The sequence below is a fragment of the Eretmochelys imbricata genome, chromosome 11 (assembly GCF_965152235.1).
Source record: "Eretmochelys imbricata isolate rEreImb1 chromosome 11, rEreImb1.hap1, whole genome shotgun sequence".
NCBI lineage: Eukaryota > Metazoa > Chordata > Testudines > Cheloniidae > Eretmochelys > Eretmochelys imbricata.
Genome location: NC_135582.1, coordinates 8386723 through 8407119, shown reverse-complemented (window position 1 = coordinate 8407119; position 20397 = coordinate 8386723). Strand labels below are relative to the sequence as shown.

Sequence of the window (20397 nt, the reverse complement as noted above, 5' to 3'; positions counted from 1 at the left end):
CTAACAAATGCTGGTAGAGACCAGGAAGTGTGAATGATGTGTTGCTGGCCAGCTGCTGGGATCAGAGTTGTTGGACCAGGACTATAGTTATACACAGACACTCAGGGGTGTGACCTGCATGCTTGCTGCTGACAGTGAACGTCCCAGGCAAGGTGTTACAGTAGCAAAGCATTTGAGGCACCCACACTTAGAACCCCTCACTGCCCTGGATTGCACCCTGAACCCTTCAACATCATGAAATGGCTTCCACTCAGGACTCTTCAGGATGTACAACTCTATAGCACAACAAAAGCATAAGCTGGGCAAGGTGCTATGGGAATCTTACTTATTTCCAAGCCCACTATGGAATTTTCTGCTGCTGCAACCCACAGCATTTCCCTAGGTGAGTTATACTCTCGGCCAGATGGATAACTGCTGTAGAGGGCGGCACAGTTGCAGCACTACATACAAATAGAGGTGAAGGATAAGACATAGGAGGCACAGCCTCTTGTTTCCAACCCATGCTCCCCGAGCACAGCACTTCTGGGGAGCTTCTAGCCCTTGCTGGATCAAGTACATACATTAATCTGGCACAGAATTTGATCCCTTGATCCAGCAAGGGCTACAGGCTCCCCAGAAGTGCTGTGCTTGGGGAGCGGGGGTGGGAAAACCGAGGGTTGTGTCTCACAGGGCTTTCCTTGTGACCCTTTCTGGCTGACAGAGAGCAACATGCAGGCCCTCAACAGGAGGGCCTTCTATGCTAGGACTTGGAGATGCAAGGGAGAGAGGCGAGAACCAGCCGAGTACAACTCCTCTGGGTAGGCATTGAGGGGGTTGCCCCAACTGCATTTGGAATATGACTCTACAAGTTACTAGGATCTGAGGGCTGAAAAGGAGAGCTGTTCCTTGTGGATGTGAACATTTATGTGAAAAGAGCACAGATACTACAGTGGTACAAGCTTTAGAGAAGCACTTTGCTACAACAATGATAATATAATCCTGGAAGACCTCTTTCAAGAAGGAAGAGGAGGAATGTGAAGTAAGTAAACGGGTTGATTTCTAAGGTTTAGAAAGAGAATTGGTAACTGGAGAATATTACTTATTGTTTGTATTGCAGTAGTACTTAGGAGGCTCAGACATTGACCAGGATTCCACTGGGCTAGGTGCTGCACAAATGCAGAAGGAAAATTACAGACTCACTCCTAAAACGTTGGGCACTCTCCCTACTGATTATTATTATAGGTCAAGGCATAAGTGTAAAAATGAAGAGAATAATTTTGGTGGAAGTGTCTAGTTCTACAGTATTCCTCCCCACTCGTAAATTCCACAAGCTTTGTATTTCAATTGCATCATTGTAGTAGAGACACATCAGCAAGAAGAACTCCTCTTATTCCTGTCTGCTTGATTCTCTCACGGCACAACAGAAAAATCCTGCTATCCTCCTCACCAACATTTGAAAGCAAGTCAGGACTGGAGTTAGTCATAAACCCACTTCCCCAGAATTCAAAAGTATTTTTGCTTGCTAGGATGCATTCTTGGCAATATCCTCCACTGAGACAGCATCACCTAAAACCAGCAGCTCTCCACTGAAAAATAGGAAGGACCTACCCAAACTGAAAAAGCAACTTTCACTGTGGCCTGTGTTATTCAGGAGGTCAGGCTAGATGATCAAATGGTTCCTTCTGGTCTTAAAAGCTAAATTAATAGTGCTCCTTTAGATCTGAACTAACCTTATAACCTGCCTCCATACACACACGTAACTAAATACAGACTGAACCGAAAGGAAATTAAATAGCAGAATGTCTCCTACCTTGTTTCTTCAAGTTTAGCCACGTTTGCTGCAAAAAAGTCCAGACAAGATCGATTACAAATTTAAATTTGCATTCATTCTGTTAGTATTTATACAGCACCATAAATAAATATCCATGACACTTAAAAATAAGATATCTTCCCCCAAAGAGCTTACAACCTAAATTAAACAAACACAGGAAAAGACTAGAGTGACCGCAAATAAGGAGTTGCAAAGCAAATACGTATGAAGCACGAAGAACACATTTTTAAACTGGAGACTAGGATTTATGAAGGGATCTGAAAGCAGACATGAAGGTCATTCCAGGCATAAGCAAGAGTGAGAGAAGGAGACAAAGGGAATATCAAGGCAAGAAAAACTGGCAGCATGTCGGTCACAAGGTGGGACAATGGCTGAGATGCAAGCAGGGGAAGAGTTGTTCAAGGTCTTGCAAGGATGGGGAGTTTTAAGCTGACACAGAAAGTACAGACAGACAGCAAAGGGATTCAATGAAGGATCATGCTCATATATTGGTTAATTCTTTACTTATTAGACCAATTATTTTTCTCTATAAACATCTTACAGTATTCATAGGTGACTTAGCTGTTAGGCAACCTCACAAAATGTCAAAGACAACTTGAAGTCACCCAGTTTGTTAAGCACACTGTGTTGCAAATATGTCCCAAGAGCAATGACTCAAAGGAAAGATGGATCATTATAAAAATCATCATCCAAGATGAGGAGAAACATCCACACAAGAACTCCTGTCTAGAATCAGCACAAGATGTTACTCTATCTGAGTCTCATTGTGGGCCGTGCTGCCTACAATGTGTGGTGACAGTTTACCTTTCATTTGTAGCGTTCTCCTTGAATATCGCTTGCTGGGCCTCCTTTCAAAGGACGCTGATCTTCTGGCTTTGTTGGTCTTGGTTGTCTGGTATTCTGTTTTCCCACTAAAAGTGAAAGTTAAGGTACACAACGATGGGACTAAGCACTTGTTTACAAAGGCAGAATATAGGCATAACTGGGACAAAATACCTTGTCTGACTTACTTGTAGGTGTTTGCTTTATGGCTCAGCAATCCTACCTTGCTAAGACAAACAACTTTATGCTTCTATGGTGCCTTTCATCAGAAGGACTCAGGAACTTTGCAAATATTTTAATCTCTGCTGAGGGAGATATTATCCCCATTTGCAGAAGCAGAAACTGAAGCAATAATTCCTTAAGGGTTAAATTCCTCAAAATACACACTTTGTCATTTTAAACACGCAATCATGGTAACTGTGTGCACTTTTTGAAAAAATCAGAGCCCAAGAGACTCAGCCAGTATCATATAGGAAGACTAGAACAGACCTAGAAATTAGAACTTTGATGCTCTGACTCCCAATCCTATGCTGTTTTCTCAAGACAGGTCTTCTTACCTAAAGAGGAACCTGAGGGCTCATGGGCTTTGGATACAGAGCCTCCATCTCCAGCTCCTTTGCCTAGCAGACAGACCAAGGATTGGTAAGCAGCTGAACAACCAGCATGCTCCAGCAAGGTAGCATGTGGTGAGTTTGCATTGTCACTGCTTGTACTTCACCTGTTCTGTAGATGTAAGTCACTTCATTCTCCGGAGCTGACAAGACAATGTTTTCAACATGCCCTACATTCACTTCTTTAATAGCCCTATTACATTTGCTAGGGGTTCTGCCCGAACTGCAGATTATGCTTTCCAGAGATGTGCAAGTAAATTACCTACTTCCATTTGACAATGTCCTTAAAGTGACCCTCATACCCTTTACAAATGATGATAATGTCTATATTTATTATATTTTTCTATTTATAAAATGCACTTTTCACAATGTGTATGCAGATGGACTTCATGTGATCAATAAAGCAAAATGATAACAGCTTAATTGACCCAGGGCCCAAAAAAGAGAACTTAAAAAAAAATCCCAAACATAGTAAACTAAATCTGCCTCCCCTAGCAAATCAACCCCATAGGTAAAAGACCAAGTGTCTTACAGTGTGTCTTTGGGACAAAGATGAGACCTCGTTATATGATTATGCAGTGTCTGAAACAGCGGGGCCCTGATTCCAATTGGGCTTTCTGGGCACTGCCGCAACACAAATAATATGAATTCCAGAGTCACAAGCCTTGCTCTGCCATCAAATGTGTAAAGTCTAGAGTGTGTCAGTTAAATGCACCTTATGGAACATGAAGTGGACTCTCAACCAGAACCAAAACTGCAGGGCTTCATGAATCAAAATCAACCACTTGAACTGTACCTGGAAGTAAATGGGAAGCCAGGGTAGTCTACAGAGCACAGGTATAATGTACTGTATGTAAGAAACAGGACAACCTGTTGACTTTGGGAAACTGCCCCTAGTACATTTTAGTGCACAGATCAGAAAAAGCTTAAGTTCAGTTCGCAAATCTGGAAAGGGTTGTTTATTAAAGATTGTGCATTATTTTGGCCAGTTTAACAGCCTAATTTAAATAATTTATCTAAATGCAGTTTGTGACATTCAATCTTCTGGACACTATAGAAACTGGATACCACTTTCCTCGCTTGTGCATTACCCAAGGGACTGGAAATGGGGAGAGAAGAGACAGCGAATGAGAAATGACTCTGACCTGTATCTGAACCGTGATCCCAGCCGAATGAAGCTTGATCGGCTTGAGCCTTTTTGGACGGGTCCCCTGAGGCGGAAGAAAGCATGATGTTCCACTGCACACTTCCACAAGTGTTTGCAGGCTTTGGGGTGATCCAGCCTAAACACAAAAGTGTGCTCCTGCTCCTTCCCCTTAAAGCACATAAAATACACCATGAATTCAAACAGCCTCGAACGAGTCAGAGTTCCCCACAATTTAATGAATGCTCAATAAAATTTATATTCATCTGTGGTGAAAAATCTCCCCCACTTCATCTCTGCCTGAGAATAGATGGATGAAATACGCCAAATACAAGTGGAATTGCTAGAGAGAATATTCAGTATTTTTGACTCCAGGAACAACTGGATTTGGCCATTTATTTTTTGTGGAATAAATTAATGATTAAATATACTTGTTAAAACCAGGATGGCTCTGTGTTAGGACAACACATCAGGGCATCACCAACACCAGCTAAGATTTGCTTTTGACTAGTTAGCAAATAGCACTGTAACTACAATGCATTCACTACACGTGAGGCATCTTAAAAGAGTCACTGTCCAAACTGGCCTGCCCAAATGTATACACATTAGAGTATGTGGCTGTGGGGCAGCGGCATTGAAACTGTTTATTAAAATGTATGTTAGCAACTTTGCACTCAAAAAAGATCCTACATAAACTGATTTGTAGATAAGCCGGATGAAAAATGTCACACAGGGATAAGAGACCCACAATATGGCGGCAACTAGCCTAGGTCATGACTCGGGCTCATGGGGCTTGAGCTGCAGGGCTAAAAATCACTATATAGACATTTGGGCTCAGGCTGGAGCCTGAGCTCTAGGACCCTCCATCCTCACAGGATCCCAGAGCTCGGGTCTAAGCCTGAACGTGTACACAGCAATTTTTAGCCCTGCAAGCTCAAGTCAGCTGACCCAGGCCAGCCGCAGGTTTTTTTATCTTTGTGTGGCCATACCCTAGGAGGCCAAGCTCAGAACAAATGTGGACTGATGGGAATATTACAACATAAAGGTACTTGTCTCTGTGGCAGACTTCCTTGTTCTTGTTCCAAATCAGATCCACCTCCCTGTGTTACCAATCCTCGCTTTTTTATAATCTGCTCAACTCAGAGCAATTTCTCCTCCTGGGGGCATTTCTGTCATCTGTTTAAGGAATGAGTTCCAACTGCGTGGCATTTACACTACCTACCTTTATTAGCTTTCTTACATAACACACCAAAGTACACTTGCTCTTTCCAAATTCTCTGGCCCATACTAGTTAAACAAGACATTGCCCTTTTAAAAGCTGAGAATACAAAGCAAATCAGACATTGCTAAATTTCTTTTACATGTAAATTCACTGCCCCCAAGAAGTCACAACTAAAAACACTCCAATGCGGCCATGTTACTCCTGCAAACTTAAGTGTGAAATGAGAGCAGGAGTAACTAACTAGTGCCCGTGAATCTTAGTTACACAGCAGCTAAAAGAGCTAACAGCACATTTTAACTACCTGCTCATCATCTTCAACAACAACTAGTGTTAATTTGTTCTTCTTGAAGTCCAGTCTGGTTATCTTTGGCCTGTCAGATGAAGAAGAAAAGAAATGTGTAAACACATCTTTGTTGGTCCATAGAGAAGAGTTATATTCAATGTTCTGCTCTAGAACTCACCCATTTTAAAAGCTAATATAAACAGACTGAGGTCCTACAACAAACATCCCAATGAGGTATGTATTAGCCGGTGTATTAAGAAATTGTCATTAAGAAGTTATGACTTGAAGAGATTTCAAAAACTATAGCAACTTTTAAAAAGATGAAGCTTCTATTGGGGGTCTTAAAATGGATTTTTAGCTGACATCAGTACAGTCTATTATTTCTGGGCAGGGAGATGATAATTAAGGCAAACTGTGTTTTATACAATTAGATTGGATCCAATCAAACAAACCTGCCTGACCACCCCCCTACCCATACCTTGCCAGCATGGGAATAAGCATGAGAAACAGGGACCAGGGAAAATAACTTTGGACCCTTAAACCTTGCTTAAGCCTAGACCCAAATCTCAAAGTGGGTTCCCCATCTTTCTGCCTGCTTTTTAACCATATGCAACTGTACAAGTCCTATGGAACTGCTACAAATACCTCCAACAAACTGGTGTTACCCCCTCAAAAGCCTGCAGAAGGGAACTGCAGGTGTTGGTAAGCATTTTCATACTCTTTACTACATTATATGGTTATGTGCTTTTATCTAGGCCTGAATGCATTTCTGTGGTAAGTGTGGGACAGAAAGGGGTCATTTCCAAAAAAAGGCAGAAACCACCTGGATGGTGTTTTGCACTCAAAGGATTCCAATACCCACACCTCCTCACAAAAAAGAAAACATTTGGCCAAGATACCAACTTGACTGGTTGAATGCTTTCCCCTCTCCCCCACATATCCAGTACTACACACATACACAACGAATCCAATAAAGCAGCATGACAACCTGGGAAAGCATACTTGATATTATTAGTGATGCTGTACGGGCTTCATTGTGTATGTATTTAGCACTGCTGTACGGAAGAGAGATGAAAGCACACAAAAACCATTCACGTATTTGTCAAGGACACTAACCAAGGAAGATAACGTTTTGGACACTGAAAAAAACCCATAATTTTAAGCTATGGAGTATTTTGCAGATTACTAATATTGACTAATGGTCTCAGACACTGTGATGTTCAAGAATTCTTGGCTAGTGTAAAAGAGTTAGGTATTTTACAATGCACAGTCTTAAGTCTTTCAATCTCACCAGAAAAACAAACCAATCTTGGTGTCGCCTTCAAAGACCAGAACTCCCGTCGGGGTCAGTCCAAGGCTGTAATCATTGCCGTCCCTTGCCTAAGTATCACAGACCAAAACAGGTTGTGTTGAGTTCCACGTGTAGGATCCCATGTATGTATAAATCATTCCAATGTATCCCATCCTTCATTGTTAAGGTTAAATACTATTTGTTATTTTATTACAATAACAAAACTCTCTAAAAAGCCTCCTGAATAGCTTATGCTACTCCACAACTCTTTGGAGAGATCAGGATAAAGAAGGAAGGAGAAGAAAGGGTTTCTTTATATGCTTATGGGCTAAAGACCCTTCTTGTGTTATTCTCTACCGTTCTTCCTTTACAATCTATTTAGTCTCTCTATAGACAATTGTGAATTGATACCAGATTAAATCCCAGTCCAATTTTGATTTAATTTACTATGATTTTCACGTAGGCTTCAGGCTGACTGAAATCTGCAGCGCCTATCACATGTTTAAAACACAATATAAATATAGATAGATTAAAATTACAGCCTCCAGAAGCATACACAAATTAGTTCGTACCAAGTGATTACGCATAACCAGCCTAAGTACTAAACATTTTAGAAAAGCACCATATTATTACCTTAATCTCATTTGTTTTCCTTTCCTATACAGCACTTTTAGCTTTGCACAATACTTGGAACATTTGGTCTGTAAGAATAACCGTTTCCAAAGAGGTCATCACCTTGTGGGCAAACTTACCTTGACTATGTGCATGTCCACCCCATACATTTCCAGCCACTTAGCTTTGTTCAAATAGTTAGTTTCAGCTTGGGCTGGTGTTTGCCCCCTGAAATAAATTTTTTTAAAGTTAAACAGAATCCTGTAAAACTACGAGCAATGAAAAGAAAAACTAGCATATGGAGAAAGAGGGGAAAAACTGATGTCTGTGGGACTGCAAAAAGCAAACATTGCTGGCTCTCTCAAAGTTTACATGAGCACCAAGGCCACCTTTGCAAATTTAAATCTGAAACGCTGATTGTTGCAAAAAGCATTGCATTGCAAGATTAGACAAATTAATGATTTCACTGAAACTGTGGAATTTTACCATTCATTGACAGGACTAGAATTTCACCCTGCATTGAAGAGGCAGACATGTAAAAATATCAGTTTTCATGTTACATTCTCAGCCAAGAACTGTTAGATTTGGTTTCTCATGTTCTATGATGGAATCACATTACGATTATATCTGGGTGAAAGACCACATAGAAATGTCAGCATCATCCCCACTGCATCATTTGCATATGCTTTACCAATGGAAGAGTCAGAAAGTTGATTTGGCAAGCATGGATCAGGAGGCTAAAGTACCTGTATTCCTTCCACTTCTCAAAAATGGCCAGTTCCATCTCTTCAGTTTGAGTGGGCATAAACCTGAACTCAGACACCAGGTCAGGAATATGTTCAGCAGGATCATAGTCTCCAAGTTCAGCTACAAAGAAAGAACTCTGTCAAGTGACATTCCATTCAAGATAAATCCTAGCTTAAAGGAAATAGCTGTAACAAGAACTGGCTTGAGCTGAAATGTCTACCATGATTTGTTTACTTTGTTAAGTGTTCGAGACTCAAAACTTCTCCCACTCCCTACCCCCCATATTTACTGTTTCTACCTGTTTTCATGTGGAAACTGCAGACACTGACAAACGGCCCTTCAGCCTAAGCTCTGTACAGAACTTCTGCATCTGCTGATGAAATACTGTTAGTACAGCTTCTCAAAATTTTTCCCGCAAGAAGTTTTCCAGCAAAATTTTCTTCTCTTTTTTTTTTTTTCCTTTTTTTTTAATAAAATGGAACTTTTCATGAAAAATTGTCAACATCTTTGAATTGTCAAGATCTTGGAATCTCTTGAAACATTTTCATCAAAATAGTTTTTAAATAGTTACCAAGCAGTATTTCAGTAAAAATTGTTGACTTAAAAAAAAAAAGAAATAGAGAAAAAATGTAAAACTTTCAAGAAAAATGTACCCATTTTGAATCCTGTAGAAAGGAAAGTTTCAAAATTTCCCCCAAAACAGTTTTAATATTTTTCAACCAGCTATGACTACAGATCTCTCTGCAAAAAAATAACTTAGGGATGCAAAGGCAAGAGTAGGGGAGAGAAACTATTTTTCCTCTTTCCATCAGTGTAAGCACACTAGTGTCACAATGGCTGCGCAACATCAGAGAACTGGCTCCTTTTTCCACGGCTGCTAACACTTAAAGGCCAACCTTTTTCAAACACAGTTGCCTAAAGAAGAGTGCTTATATCTGTAATTAGAAACCTAAATTAACATGGTCTCATTTTCAGTCACCACCTCCAGTGACTTCAAGAGAGTAGTTGGTGCTTCACTCACCTTTGAGAATCAGGAACCTAATTTTGGGCCCCCAAGTTCTGGTCAAAAGTGCAAGCAAGAAACTGACCTGCTTGAAAAGTGCAAGTTTTTTGTACAAAAATAAAGGGAAAAACTTTTTGGAAAACAAAATGGAAAAGCCAATTAAATATATAAAATATTTAAAAGGTGCAAAAATTGAGTTCATTAAATATTTTGTTGTATTTACTATACACAAATTTATTTCTTGGAGTTCTGAACACAAAACCTTTAAATAGCCTTTTTATACACTTAAAAAAATACTTTGACACAGAGGAAGTCTGTAGATCTACAGTAATTTACTCCCACTATGCCACCTGCCTCTGTTGAAAGGAATGTTGTCAAAGCCTGCTTAGGTTCCAGCTGATTTAAATAAAACCTGCTCAGCTGCCAACCAGACAGTAAGATTAAAGCACTGCTAAAGAACTCACTGTGGAATTAAGAACAGATCTGAAAGTAGAAAGGAAATGCCAATATTTAAGAATAGGGTACATGACCTATTAAGTTCACCCTGCATTTCTAAACACTTGATCTACTGCACTATTAGATCAAACGCATTTATCAATGCCAGTATCTCTCAGAACGGGATGCATTCAAACTGTTTAATATCAAGGGAAAAGCAACAGATTTCTCTACAACAAGTTTCCCTACCTTAACTACTGGCTCTGAAAGTCAAGGAAAGCGTGGGCCCCTTAATGAATGAAGGAGGCAACCTAGTGACAGAGGATGTGGAAAAAACTAATGTACTCAATGCTTTTATTTGCCTCCGTCTTCACGAACAAGGTCAGCTCACAGGCTACTGCACTGGGCAGCACAGCATGGGGAGGAGGTGACCAGCCCTCTGTGAAGAAAGAAGTGGTTCGGGACTATTTAGAAAAGCTGGACGAGCACAACTATATGCACTGCATCCGAGAGTGCTAAAGGAGTTGGCGGATGTGATTGCAGAGCCATTGGCCATTATCTTTGAAAACTCATGGCGATCGGGGGAGGTCCCGGATGACTGGAAAAAGGCTAATGTAGTGCCCATTTTTAAAAAAGGGAAGGAGGACGATTTGGGGAACTACAGGCCAGTCAGCCTCACCTCAGTCCCTGGAAAAATCATGGAGCAGGTCCTCAAGGAATCAATTCTGAAGCACTTAGAGGAGAGGAAAGTGATCAGGAACAGTCAGCATGGATTCACCAAGGGCAAGTCATGCCTGACTAACCTAATTGCCTTCTATGACGAGATAACTGGCTCTGTGGATGAGGGGAAAGCAGTGGACGTGTTATCCCTTGACTTTAGCAAAGCTTTTGACACCGTCTCCCACACTATTCTTGCCAGCAAGTTAAAGAAGTATGGGCTGGGTGAATGGACTATAAGGTGGACAGAAAGCTGGCTAGATCGTCAGACTCAACGGGTAGTGATTAATGGCTCCTTGTCGAGTTGGCAGCCGGTATCAATAGGTCGGTCCTGGGGACGGTTTTGTTCAATATCTTCATTAATGATCTGGAGGATGGCGTGGACTGCACCCTCAGCAAGTCTGCAGATGACACTGAACTGGGAGGAGTGGCAGATATGCTGGAAGGTAGGGATAGGATACAGAGGGTCCTAGACAAATTAGAGGATTGGGCCAAAAGAAATCTGATGAGGTTCAACAAGGACAAGTGCAGAGTCCTGCACTTAGGATGGAAGAATCCAGTGCACTGCTACAGACTAGGGACCGAATGGCTAGGCAACAGTTCTGCATAAAAGGACCTAGAGGTTACAGTGGACGAGAAGCTGGATATGAGCCAACAGTGTGCCCTTGTTGCCAAGAAGGCCAATGGCATTTTGGGATGTATAAGTAGGGGCATTGCCAGCAGATCGAGGGACGTGATCGTTCCCCTCTATTCGACGTTGGTGAGGCCTTATCTGGAATACTGTGTCCAGTTTTGGGCTCCACACTACAAGAAGGATGCGAAATAATTAGAAAACGTCCAGCGGAGGGCAACAAAAATGATTAGGGGACTGGAACACATGACTTATGAGGAGAGGCTGAGGAAACTGGGATTGTTTAGTCTGCAGAAGAAAAGAATGAGGGGGGATTTGATAGCTACTTTCAACTACCTGAAAGGGGGTTCCAAAGAGGATGGATCTAGACTGTTCTCAGTGGTAGCAGATGACAGAATGAGGAGTAATGGTCTCAAGTTGCAGTGGGGGAGGTTTAGGTTGGATATTAGGAAAAACTTTTTCACTAGGAGGATGGTGAAGCACTGGAATGCGTTACCTAGGGAGGTGGTGGGATCTCCTTCCCTAGAAGTTTTTAAGGTCAGGCTTACAAAGCCCTGGCTGGGATGATTTAGTTGGGGATTGGTCCTGCTTTGAGCAGGGGGTTGGACTAGATGACCTCCTGAGGTCCCTTCCAACCCTGATATTCTATGATTCTATGATTATCTATACTGGGATTCTCAAACTTCATTGCACTGCAACCCCCTTCTGACAACAAAAGTTACTACACGACCCCAGGAGGGAAGACCGAAGCCTGAGCCTGCCCGAGCCCCACTGCCCTGGGCGGGAAGCCAAAGCCAAAGCCCAGGGGCTTCATCTCTGGGCAGGGGGCCTGCAACCTGAGCCCCGTTGCCCAGGGCTGAAGCTGAAGCCTGAGCCCTCGGTGGTGGGGCTCATGCTTTGGCTCTGGGCGGTGGGGCTAGGGCTTCAGCTTTGGCTCCGGGCTCCAGCCAGTCTAATGCCAGCCCTAGCGACCCTATTAAAACAGGGTCACAACCTACTTTGGGGTCCCAACCTGCATTTTGAGAACCACTGATCTACAGCACTATTCATATTTAAGCTGAGCAGATCTTTTATAAAATACCTAGGAGAATAAAAAATTTTAGGGATTGACTTAGTCTTCTTTACGAATCACAGCAAGAATAAGCATGATACCAAATAGGTTTTATAAGGTATATGGAGTATATAGAGAGGGACATTTTTCCAGAGCGGTCTATGGTACATTAAACACAGATCACATAACTGAAAAGAATTTCACTGCACAATTCCCTTTGCACCAGTAAAACAAACAAAAACTATAGCCTTCCATTTCTGTGTGGATCCCATCATCCCCAGAACTGTCAACTCAACTGAAAGTGGAAGGAAGCAGACAGCGGCCTGGTCCACATAGAAGTTGTACTGGTGTGAGCTAAATCCACATGATTCAAGTGTAAACCAATGTGGAGTGTCCATACACAAAACTGCATTGGTTTAATGAGACTGGTGCAACATCACACCTTTAGTTAAACCAGTGCAATGTGTGTGTAAACAAACCCCCTGTTTGGAACCACTGTAGTTTGGTGCATGATTCCATTAGACCAAGGATGGAACCTGAGGAATTGACTGCACTGAGACACCAGAGGGACAGCCCTGTTCCTGTACAAGGGCAGTTCAAGCTGAGTGCACAGTGAACTGTTAGTCTGAAAGTGGACACTCTTACAAGTCTGAGGAAAAAACGTTTTAGTGGAAAATGAAAACTAACACGTACAGTTCATATTGCACTCTGCAAAGTGCCTGGTGCCAATTCATTTCCTTGGCTAAAATGTGTTTCTTCAAAAGCTCCTTTCACCCTTCCCTGATGTGGCAAAGCACTTTGTAATATATGCTGACAAATTAACAGGCAAGGAAAGTAGGTTTTTCAGCTTTAGGATTACCAAGCCCTGGCCAAGATACTTATCTTTGCACTACAGTGGCAGAGAGAGGAGGATGCAAGACTACAAGGAAGAGTCTACACAGTCATTTCCCCCACCCCACTCACCTTGTAAGGTATAAGCTGCCAGCTGGACCGCTGTGTCAAACGGGCATTCCAACCTGCCACAGGAAAAATGGCTCATTAGATAAACCTTTGCGTGACTGTGTTCGCAAAGAGGAGACAACTCTCAAGCATTTGAGAGCTGAGATGCGGTTCGTTCCAGTGAATTTGATGCTTGAGATAAGTACTATAATATCCAGGCTACACTAATTTGACTCTTTGAGCCAGCACACCAAGAATACACATTTGCATACACACAGAAGGTATCAAGAGAAAAATATATTCTTGTCAAACTGAATGCTGGGGTTCCTAGTTTTCCTAAGAAACTGTGTTGTTAAATCTCATGTTAAACACACTGTAATTGCCTGAGAGACTCAATGTAGCAAACATACTATACTCCTGGGGGAATTGTGCATCTCTGCGCATGCGCAGAATTCGTGGCCCCCTGCAGATTTCTTTGCTTCCCCACAGAAAAATGACTTCTGTTGGGAAAGCAAAGGGAAGCTGCAAGAGCGGTCATGCACCCCTTCCCCGGCACCATAGGCAGGTTGGCTCGGGGGCCCAGAGCAGCTGGTAGAGATGTAAATCACCGCCGGGGAGAGGGGCTGGGCAGTGCGCAAGTGAGAGAAAGAGAGAGAGAGACACACACACACAGTGTCCCTCTTGCTCACTACTTCAGCACACTTGGCGTGGAGGGGCAGGGCTTCAGGGTGTTTCTGAGGAGGTAGGCATGGGGCAGGCTCTGTCCCCTCAGGCAGAGCAGAATGTAGTAGCATGCTTGCTTAGTGAATTGTTTTCCATTGTCTTTGTCAATTCCCCCATGAGTATAAAACAGGTGTAAACATTTTAAGGCTCCTTCACATTGCCAGAAGGGTGTAAAGGACGGTATGGCCTTATAAATGCTTAGGGTGCTTTTGTGATTAGAACTGGTCTAAATTTTTGGACTGAAAAAAATTCCTATCAAAATGTGCTCCATGAACTGTTTGCTACTGACCTTTCTGGAGATAGTCAGTAGCCAATATAACTTGTGAGTTTGATTTCCCAGCCCTCACTTGCTCTTCAGTTGCCTATGATGGAACACTGAGCATATATGACTGCATATTTGTTGACTAATAACTAGAAATAAAGGGTCAAATCTAGCTACATTACTATTTGGCAAGGGGTATTGGGGATTTCCTCCATTGCTCCCTACTCCCATTCTCCATTCATAGTATTGTAGTTTAAATAAACTACCAAAATAATTGAAATCGGAGTGATTATATTGCGTTATTTTGACAAATAAAAGACGCAGAATTTTAAAATATTGTGCGCAGAATTATTATTTTTTTGGCACAGAATTCCCCCAGGAGGAATACTAATAGTACTTACTTTCCACTGAGAATATCCTGTTTTAGCTGAAGAACAAATAAATACCTATGAAGGTAAAAGAAAGGACAAAATAATCAATTAGAGCTAGCAGTTCTAATGCCAGTCAGCAGCTGGACAGAAGGAGCTATAACCTGACATTTAAGAACTCAATAAGGTGCAACTTAGATTTAAGATGCTGCACACTGATCTTTCAAGGCCTCTCAGTATGGGCTTGCATAGACTGAGCACAGTGCAAACGAAGAAAAACCCAAATGATGACTTATATGAATTCGGATCAAGGACCTAAAGGAGAAAGAGGAAGATGCTGCAGGATTAGTCCTGCTCGTTTCTCGCTCTTGCCCCATCAGGACTCAGTAATGCACCATGTGACGGTCGGCACCACCATTCATTCAAAAGCATGAATGTCTAAATTTTTTCTCAAAAGTGCCTTTGCCTAGATCCCATCCTGAAAACTGGCCACAGGAGAGTGGAACTGGAAGAAAATAAAGTCTCGTGTTACCACCTTGCTCTCCATAGCAAGGCCCTGCAGAAAATCTTAGCTTACAGACTGCTCTTCCTTTGGATTGGGAAGGAAGGGGGGACTAGTACACCTGGCAGTGAAAAACAGCATTACCCTTTTATTCTTCTTCTGGTGGGGATGCCCGAAGAAGCTCCATGAAAGAAATGTCACTTACCCTACGATAACTGGTTTCAGAGTAGCAGCCGTGTTAGCCTGTATCCGCAAAAAGAAAAGGAGTACTTATGGCACCTTAGAGACTAACCAATTTATTTGAGCATAAGCTTTCGTGAGCTACAGCTCACTTCATTGGATGCATTCAGTGGAAAATACAGTGGGGAGATTTATATACACAGAGAACATGAAACAATGGGTGTTACCATACACACTGTAACGAGAGCTATGACCAGTAGGAGAGCGGAGGGGACGGGGACCTTTTGTAGTGATAATCAAGGTGGGCCATTTCCAGCAGTTGACAAGAACAGTAGGGGGAGAAATAAACAAGGGGAAATAGTTTTACTTTGTGTAATGACCTATCCCCTTTGCCATGTACGTTGGCCAAACTGGATAGTCTCTACATAAAAGAATAAATGGACACAAATCAGACGTCAAGAATTATAACGTTCAAAAACCAGTCGGAGAACACTTCAATCTCTTTGATCACTCGATTACAGACCTAAAAGTGGCAATTCTTCAACAAAAAAACTTCAAAAACAGAATCCAATGAGAGACTGCTGAATTGGAATTAATTTGCAAACTGGATACAATTAACTTAGGCTTGAACAGAGACTGGGAGTGGATAGGTCATTACACAAAGTAAAACTATTTCCCCTTGTTTATTTCTCCCCCTACTGTTCTTGTCAACTCCTGGAAATGGCCCACTTGATTATCACTACAAAAGGTTTCCCTCCCACGCCCCACCCCCCCTTGCTGGTAATAGCTTACCTTACCTGATCACTCTCGTTACAGTGTGTATGGTAACACCCATTGTTTTCGTGTTCTCTGTGTATATAAATCTCTCCATTGTATTTTCCATTGAATGCATCCGATGAAGTGAGCTGTAGCTCACGAAAGCTTATGCTCAAATAAATTTGTTAGGTGTCTAAGGTGCCACAAGTACTCCTTTTCTTCGTAAAATAACTGTGGTTCTTCTAGGTACTGTAGTTAGTGTGGATCCCACTGTAGGTGTGCATAAGCCTCACGTGTGAAAGACTGGAGAGGTATTGTTAAAATAGCAGCATCTGTCTGGGCTGTGCATGGTTTCAACACCACCATGTCCCTATGGAAGGATGTGTAAGGTACTTCAGCTCTGAGTCAGTGAGCTCCAAGCCCTTATGGCTGAAGTGATGTCCATAAAAAAAAAAAGACCATTTTGATGGTCAGGTGGTGTAGTGAACACTCCAACGATGTTTCAAAGGGAGGGTCTGCGAGTTGAGGTCCCATGTGGGAGTTAGGTCTCTAACCAGAAGATACGCATGAAGGAGGTCACTCAGGAATTTTGATACTGTCAGATTTGAGAAGATTGAGTATGACTGTACTGAACTGTGATACTCCGATATTCCTGCCAGGTGAACTTAGAAAATGTTAAATGCTAGTCCAACCTGCTTCTGGTGCAGCATGTAGTCAAGGATCGTCAGTCTTGGGGCCTCCACTTGGGCTATCTGGTTTTGGGCAGCCCATATGGAAAAAATTTCCATTTGGAGGAGTAAGTCTTCCTAGTGGGAAGCTTCCTGCTTCGTACAAGAATCTCCTGAGCCTGTAGGGAGCACTCTGTCAGGAGTGCTCAACCAGCCTACATCCAAAACATCACTGCAATGACTGCAGATCTAGGTGCAGAATTTCACCACTGTTCTGAGATATTATGTGCAAGCAGGTCAGAAGGTGTATGGGGCGGGGAAGGGCGGACACGAGGACATCTGCAGTATGCCCAACAGCCAAACTGTCTTGGCCAGCATGAGGCTACCAACACGATCATAGCCTTGTCCTGTCTGATCTGGACCATTGGATCCCATTCCCAAGAGAGTGAGAGAGACCATGACATGTGCACAAGAGGCCAGGGATTGTGGCTGGTATCTATCTAGACTCATGGTGGTTTAGAAGCACACAGATCCAGTACATGGGTCCAACTGCAGAAGCCTGGTGTGTGTCCACCAGTGGGTCCACCGGTCTGTGATACCCTTCCTTGCTATCACTCTGTCCCATGTTAGAAAACCATATTTGGCCAGTAAGGATTAGCAATTAGCCACCAACAGCTGTGTGCAGCAAAGTACAACTTTCTCCCAAATAAGCTGAGCCTTTTGGTGTCCTCTGGGGTACCTCTTACTGGACTTCATCTTTTCTTGTACCGCAACTAAGGAGAGTGGGTGAGGAGAGCCTAGGAGCACTCAAACCCCATAGGAGGTACTCAATATCTCTTCGTGACTCATTTCAGAATGGGCATTATTGTGGCCAGTATCTGCCACAGTGACTTTGGCAGGGCCAAGCAGTGCCTCATTTATAGGGAAGGCAATACTGGCTGAACTGCTGCACAAGGTATCTTGTGGATTTTCTCCGATATGACTGAAGTCTTGAACTTCGAAGTCTTGATCTCCAAAGTTTGTACAATCATCAAAAGGAACTTCCGGAATACTTTTTTAGTCATCTGGTGCTGGTCCTGCTGCTGAAAATACAGCTTCATGAGGTGACAAGTTTGACTAGTCCTTTGATGACAGTACACGGCGTTGGTACTGCGGTGTCCCTGGATACGGCTCTTTCTGGTACTCTGGCCAAGGATGCTGATGAGGAATGCCCTCTTCCTCTTTTTCAAGAGGAGTGGAGATGAGCTTCTCAATGCCTGAGATGGCAGGCCTGGTACCCCGATAGGGCAATGGTGGAATGCCATAGAAGTACGGCTCGCTTGTTGGATAATGGCCAATCCAGAGCTATTCCTGACGAGCTGGTGGAAGCTGAGCCCTGTAGGGTAAGCTGGCAGAACTATCTGAAGTGTTAACCACTGACCTCAGAGAAGAAGTCTCTCTACTGGAAGATGGAGGGTATGTGTGCCCCAGTGATGGTGAAGAGCCGACCTCCTCCAGGGACAGCACTGAAGAGTATGGTGCTTTCAATACTGGAGTCTGTACTGGTGCAAGTCAGCGTCTTGGTATCGACAATGATCTTGCTTCTCCTCCCAGCTCATCCTCCTCAGTCTGTTGATGCTGATGGATGCATCACCGGAATCGGGTCACTGCTGGAGGAATTGGCCAAATCATATGGTGCTCCTTCTCCTCAACCCTAGATGTCACGTAGGGCACGGTGGATTTATCTCCAGAGGCTTTATGGCATCTGTCCTTCTTGGAAAACACTGAGCTCTGTCTGGAGTCTCTGCCTCAGTATTTGGAGTGGCACTTCTGTGTACAAGACTGAGACCAGAGGTGTTGGTGCTGGGTCATTCCTTGGTGCTGTCTTCTCTGCACCAATCTCAGGCATTGCTCGTATGCTAGATGGGGCAGCAGATGAAACTGGTTTGTCTGCCAGTAGAATTCTTAGAACTTGTCTCCTCTTAGTCTGATGAGACCTTAATGGAACGTTAGCTTCCCATCTTATGACTTACATATTCTGATGAAGAACGAGAAGCAGACCGAGCATCTGCTCAGTATATGAAATTCTTCCAAAAAGAAGAGTCACCAGCTGTGCTTATCTTTCTGGGTAATTAGTTCATCGCAGGATGGTAATTAGTTCATCGCGGGGCTTAAAGCCCACAGGTTTTGAGTTCACTATGCTAAGGATCCCTGTTCAGGAGGCTCTGGTTGGCCAAGTTCAGTTCAGACAGATGGAGACTGCTCATGGTGGCAGATACAGAAGATCAGAAGTAATTATGAAGATTTTTTTCAAAGATTTGTAGACATTTAGCCTGAGCTGAGAACTAGCAGGTAGGACAGTTTTCAGGTTCGGTGTTGCTGCCATGGGAAGTAAGGGGGAACTGCGGGAGCCTTGTGGCCACCCTGTCCTTTATGCCCTGGTATAGGAGCGCAAAGCAGCACAAGGTGCATGAGCTGCCCCAGATGCTGCTATTACAAAAAAAAAAAAGCTCTAATCTCACGTGCAAGAGGCAAACATGCATTTAAACTGATATCCACACTGACACTTACTTGAGCTAACAATGCACCTTTGCCTTGCTTATGAGTAACAGAGGATCTGCAATGTTTACAATTAATGGGAATAGGAGAACACAAGAAAGAATTGACCACTCTTGCCAAGACAGTTTCTCCACTAATAGCACTGATCCACTCTGCAGAAGCAGAATTGCCTTCTACAAATAATCTCTGTTGTCCAAACCTGGTAAGTTTTGCCCTTTTTCTGAACTCAGCTGAGAACATCAATGACCCTTCTGGTGTATATATAACTGTAAGGCTATGATGCTAAATATATCATTTCATATTTAATGATCCTCCAGCATTAAGGAAAATATACTGAATTAAGTAACAGGAACCCTGGGGTGTTAAGTCACAAAGCATATATACACAAAGCAATCTTGTGGTGTCTAGATATATACGTAGGTTAGTACCAGATGAAAAGCAGGACTACCCAGGGATTCCAACAAGCTCTTTTCTGATTGAAACCCAGGTTTAGCCATGACTTAAATCCTGCATGCGTACTACTGTGGACTCACATCTCAGTACGATGGTGAAATAATCTTCTTCAATTTGCTTATGCTTTGCATGGATCCTGCAAATGATGGGGCCTAACTGAGTTCACTTATACCAGAGAGAAATTCACAGTTACAAATGCATTTTAATGTTTTTCTGTCCAAAAACATAGCTAGATATCACATGGCTTTAAATTAACCACAACTGATAAGAGACTGAAGTCAGGAGTGGGACAAAACGTAAGCTGCCCACTATCCCACTGGCTCAGAACCTATGGCCACCCTATTAGAAGAGCTTATTAAATAAGGCAACCCCCCCACGTGTCAAATAATGTATTCAATGAATATTGGGGAAAAAAGACAATGGACACAGAATCCAAAAAATCCCAACAGCAGCCAAACAGCTCTATTCATAGAGCTGCAGGCTTCGAAGGAATCCCAAGGGGTCATCTAGTTTAGAGGTTCCCAAACTAAGGAGAGTGCTCCCTTGGATTATCAGGGGGACGTCAAGACCTGATGGGCTGTGCTGATGGGTCAGGTCAGAGGGGGCTCTGTCAGGCAGGAGAAGTGAAT

At 42.8% G+C, this 20397-nt stretch overlaps 1 protein-coding gene across 2 annotated transcripts in view; it reads right to left on the bottom strand.

The window, feature by feature from the left end:
• EPB41L5 (erythrocyte membrane protein band 4.1 like 5) overlaps positions 1-20397 on the bottom strand; it is a 60994-nt gene that overhangs the window by 13520 nt on the left and 27077 nt on the right. For both annotated transcript variants that reach the window (XR_013347495.1, XM_077830027.1), the window contains exons 6-14: positions 14705-14749; positions 13343-13395; positions 8542-8662; positions 7936-8023; positions 7184-7272; positions 5911-5980; positions 4389-4558; positions 2615-2721; positions 1790-1817 (exon numbers count right to left, since the gene is read on the bottom strand). Coding sequence is in view for 1 of the 2 variants with exons in the window: in XM_077830027.1 (XP_077686153.1) it covers positions 1790-1817; positions 2615-2721; positions 4389-4558; positions 5911-5980; positions 7184-7272; positions 7936-8023; positions 8542-8662; positions 13343-13395; positions 14705-14749 (771 nt within the window). In the remaining variant the exon portion in view is untranslated. The remainder of the gene's footprint in view (positions 1-1789; positions 1818-2614; positions 2722-4388; positions 4559-5910; positions 5981-7183; positions 7273-7935; positions 8024-8541; positions 8663-13342; positions 13396-14704; positions 14750-20397) is intronic.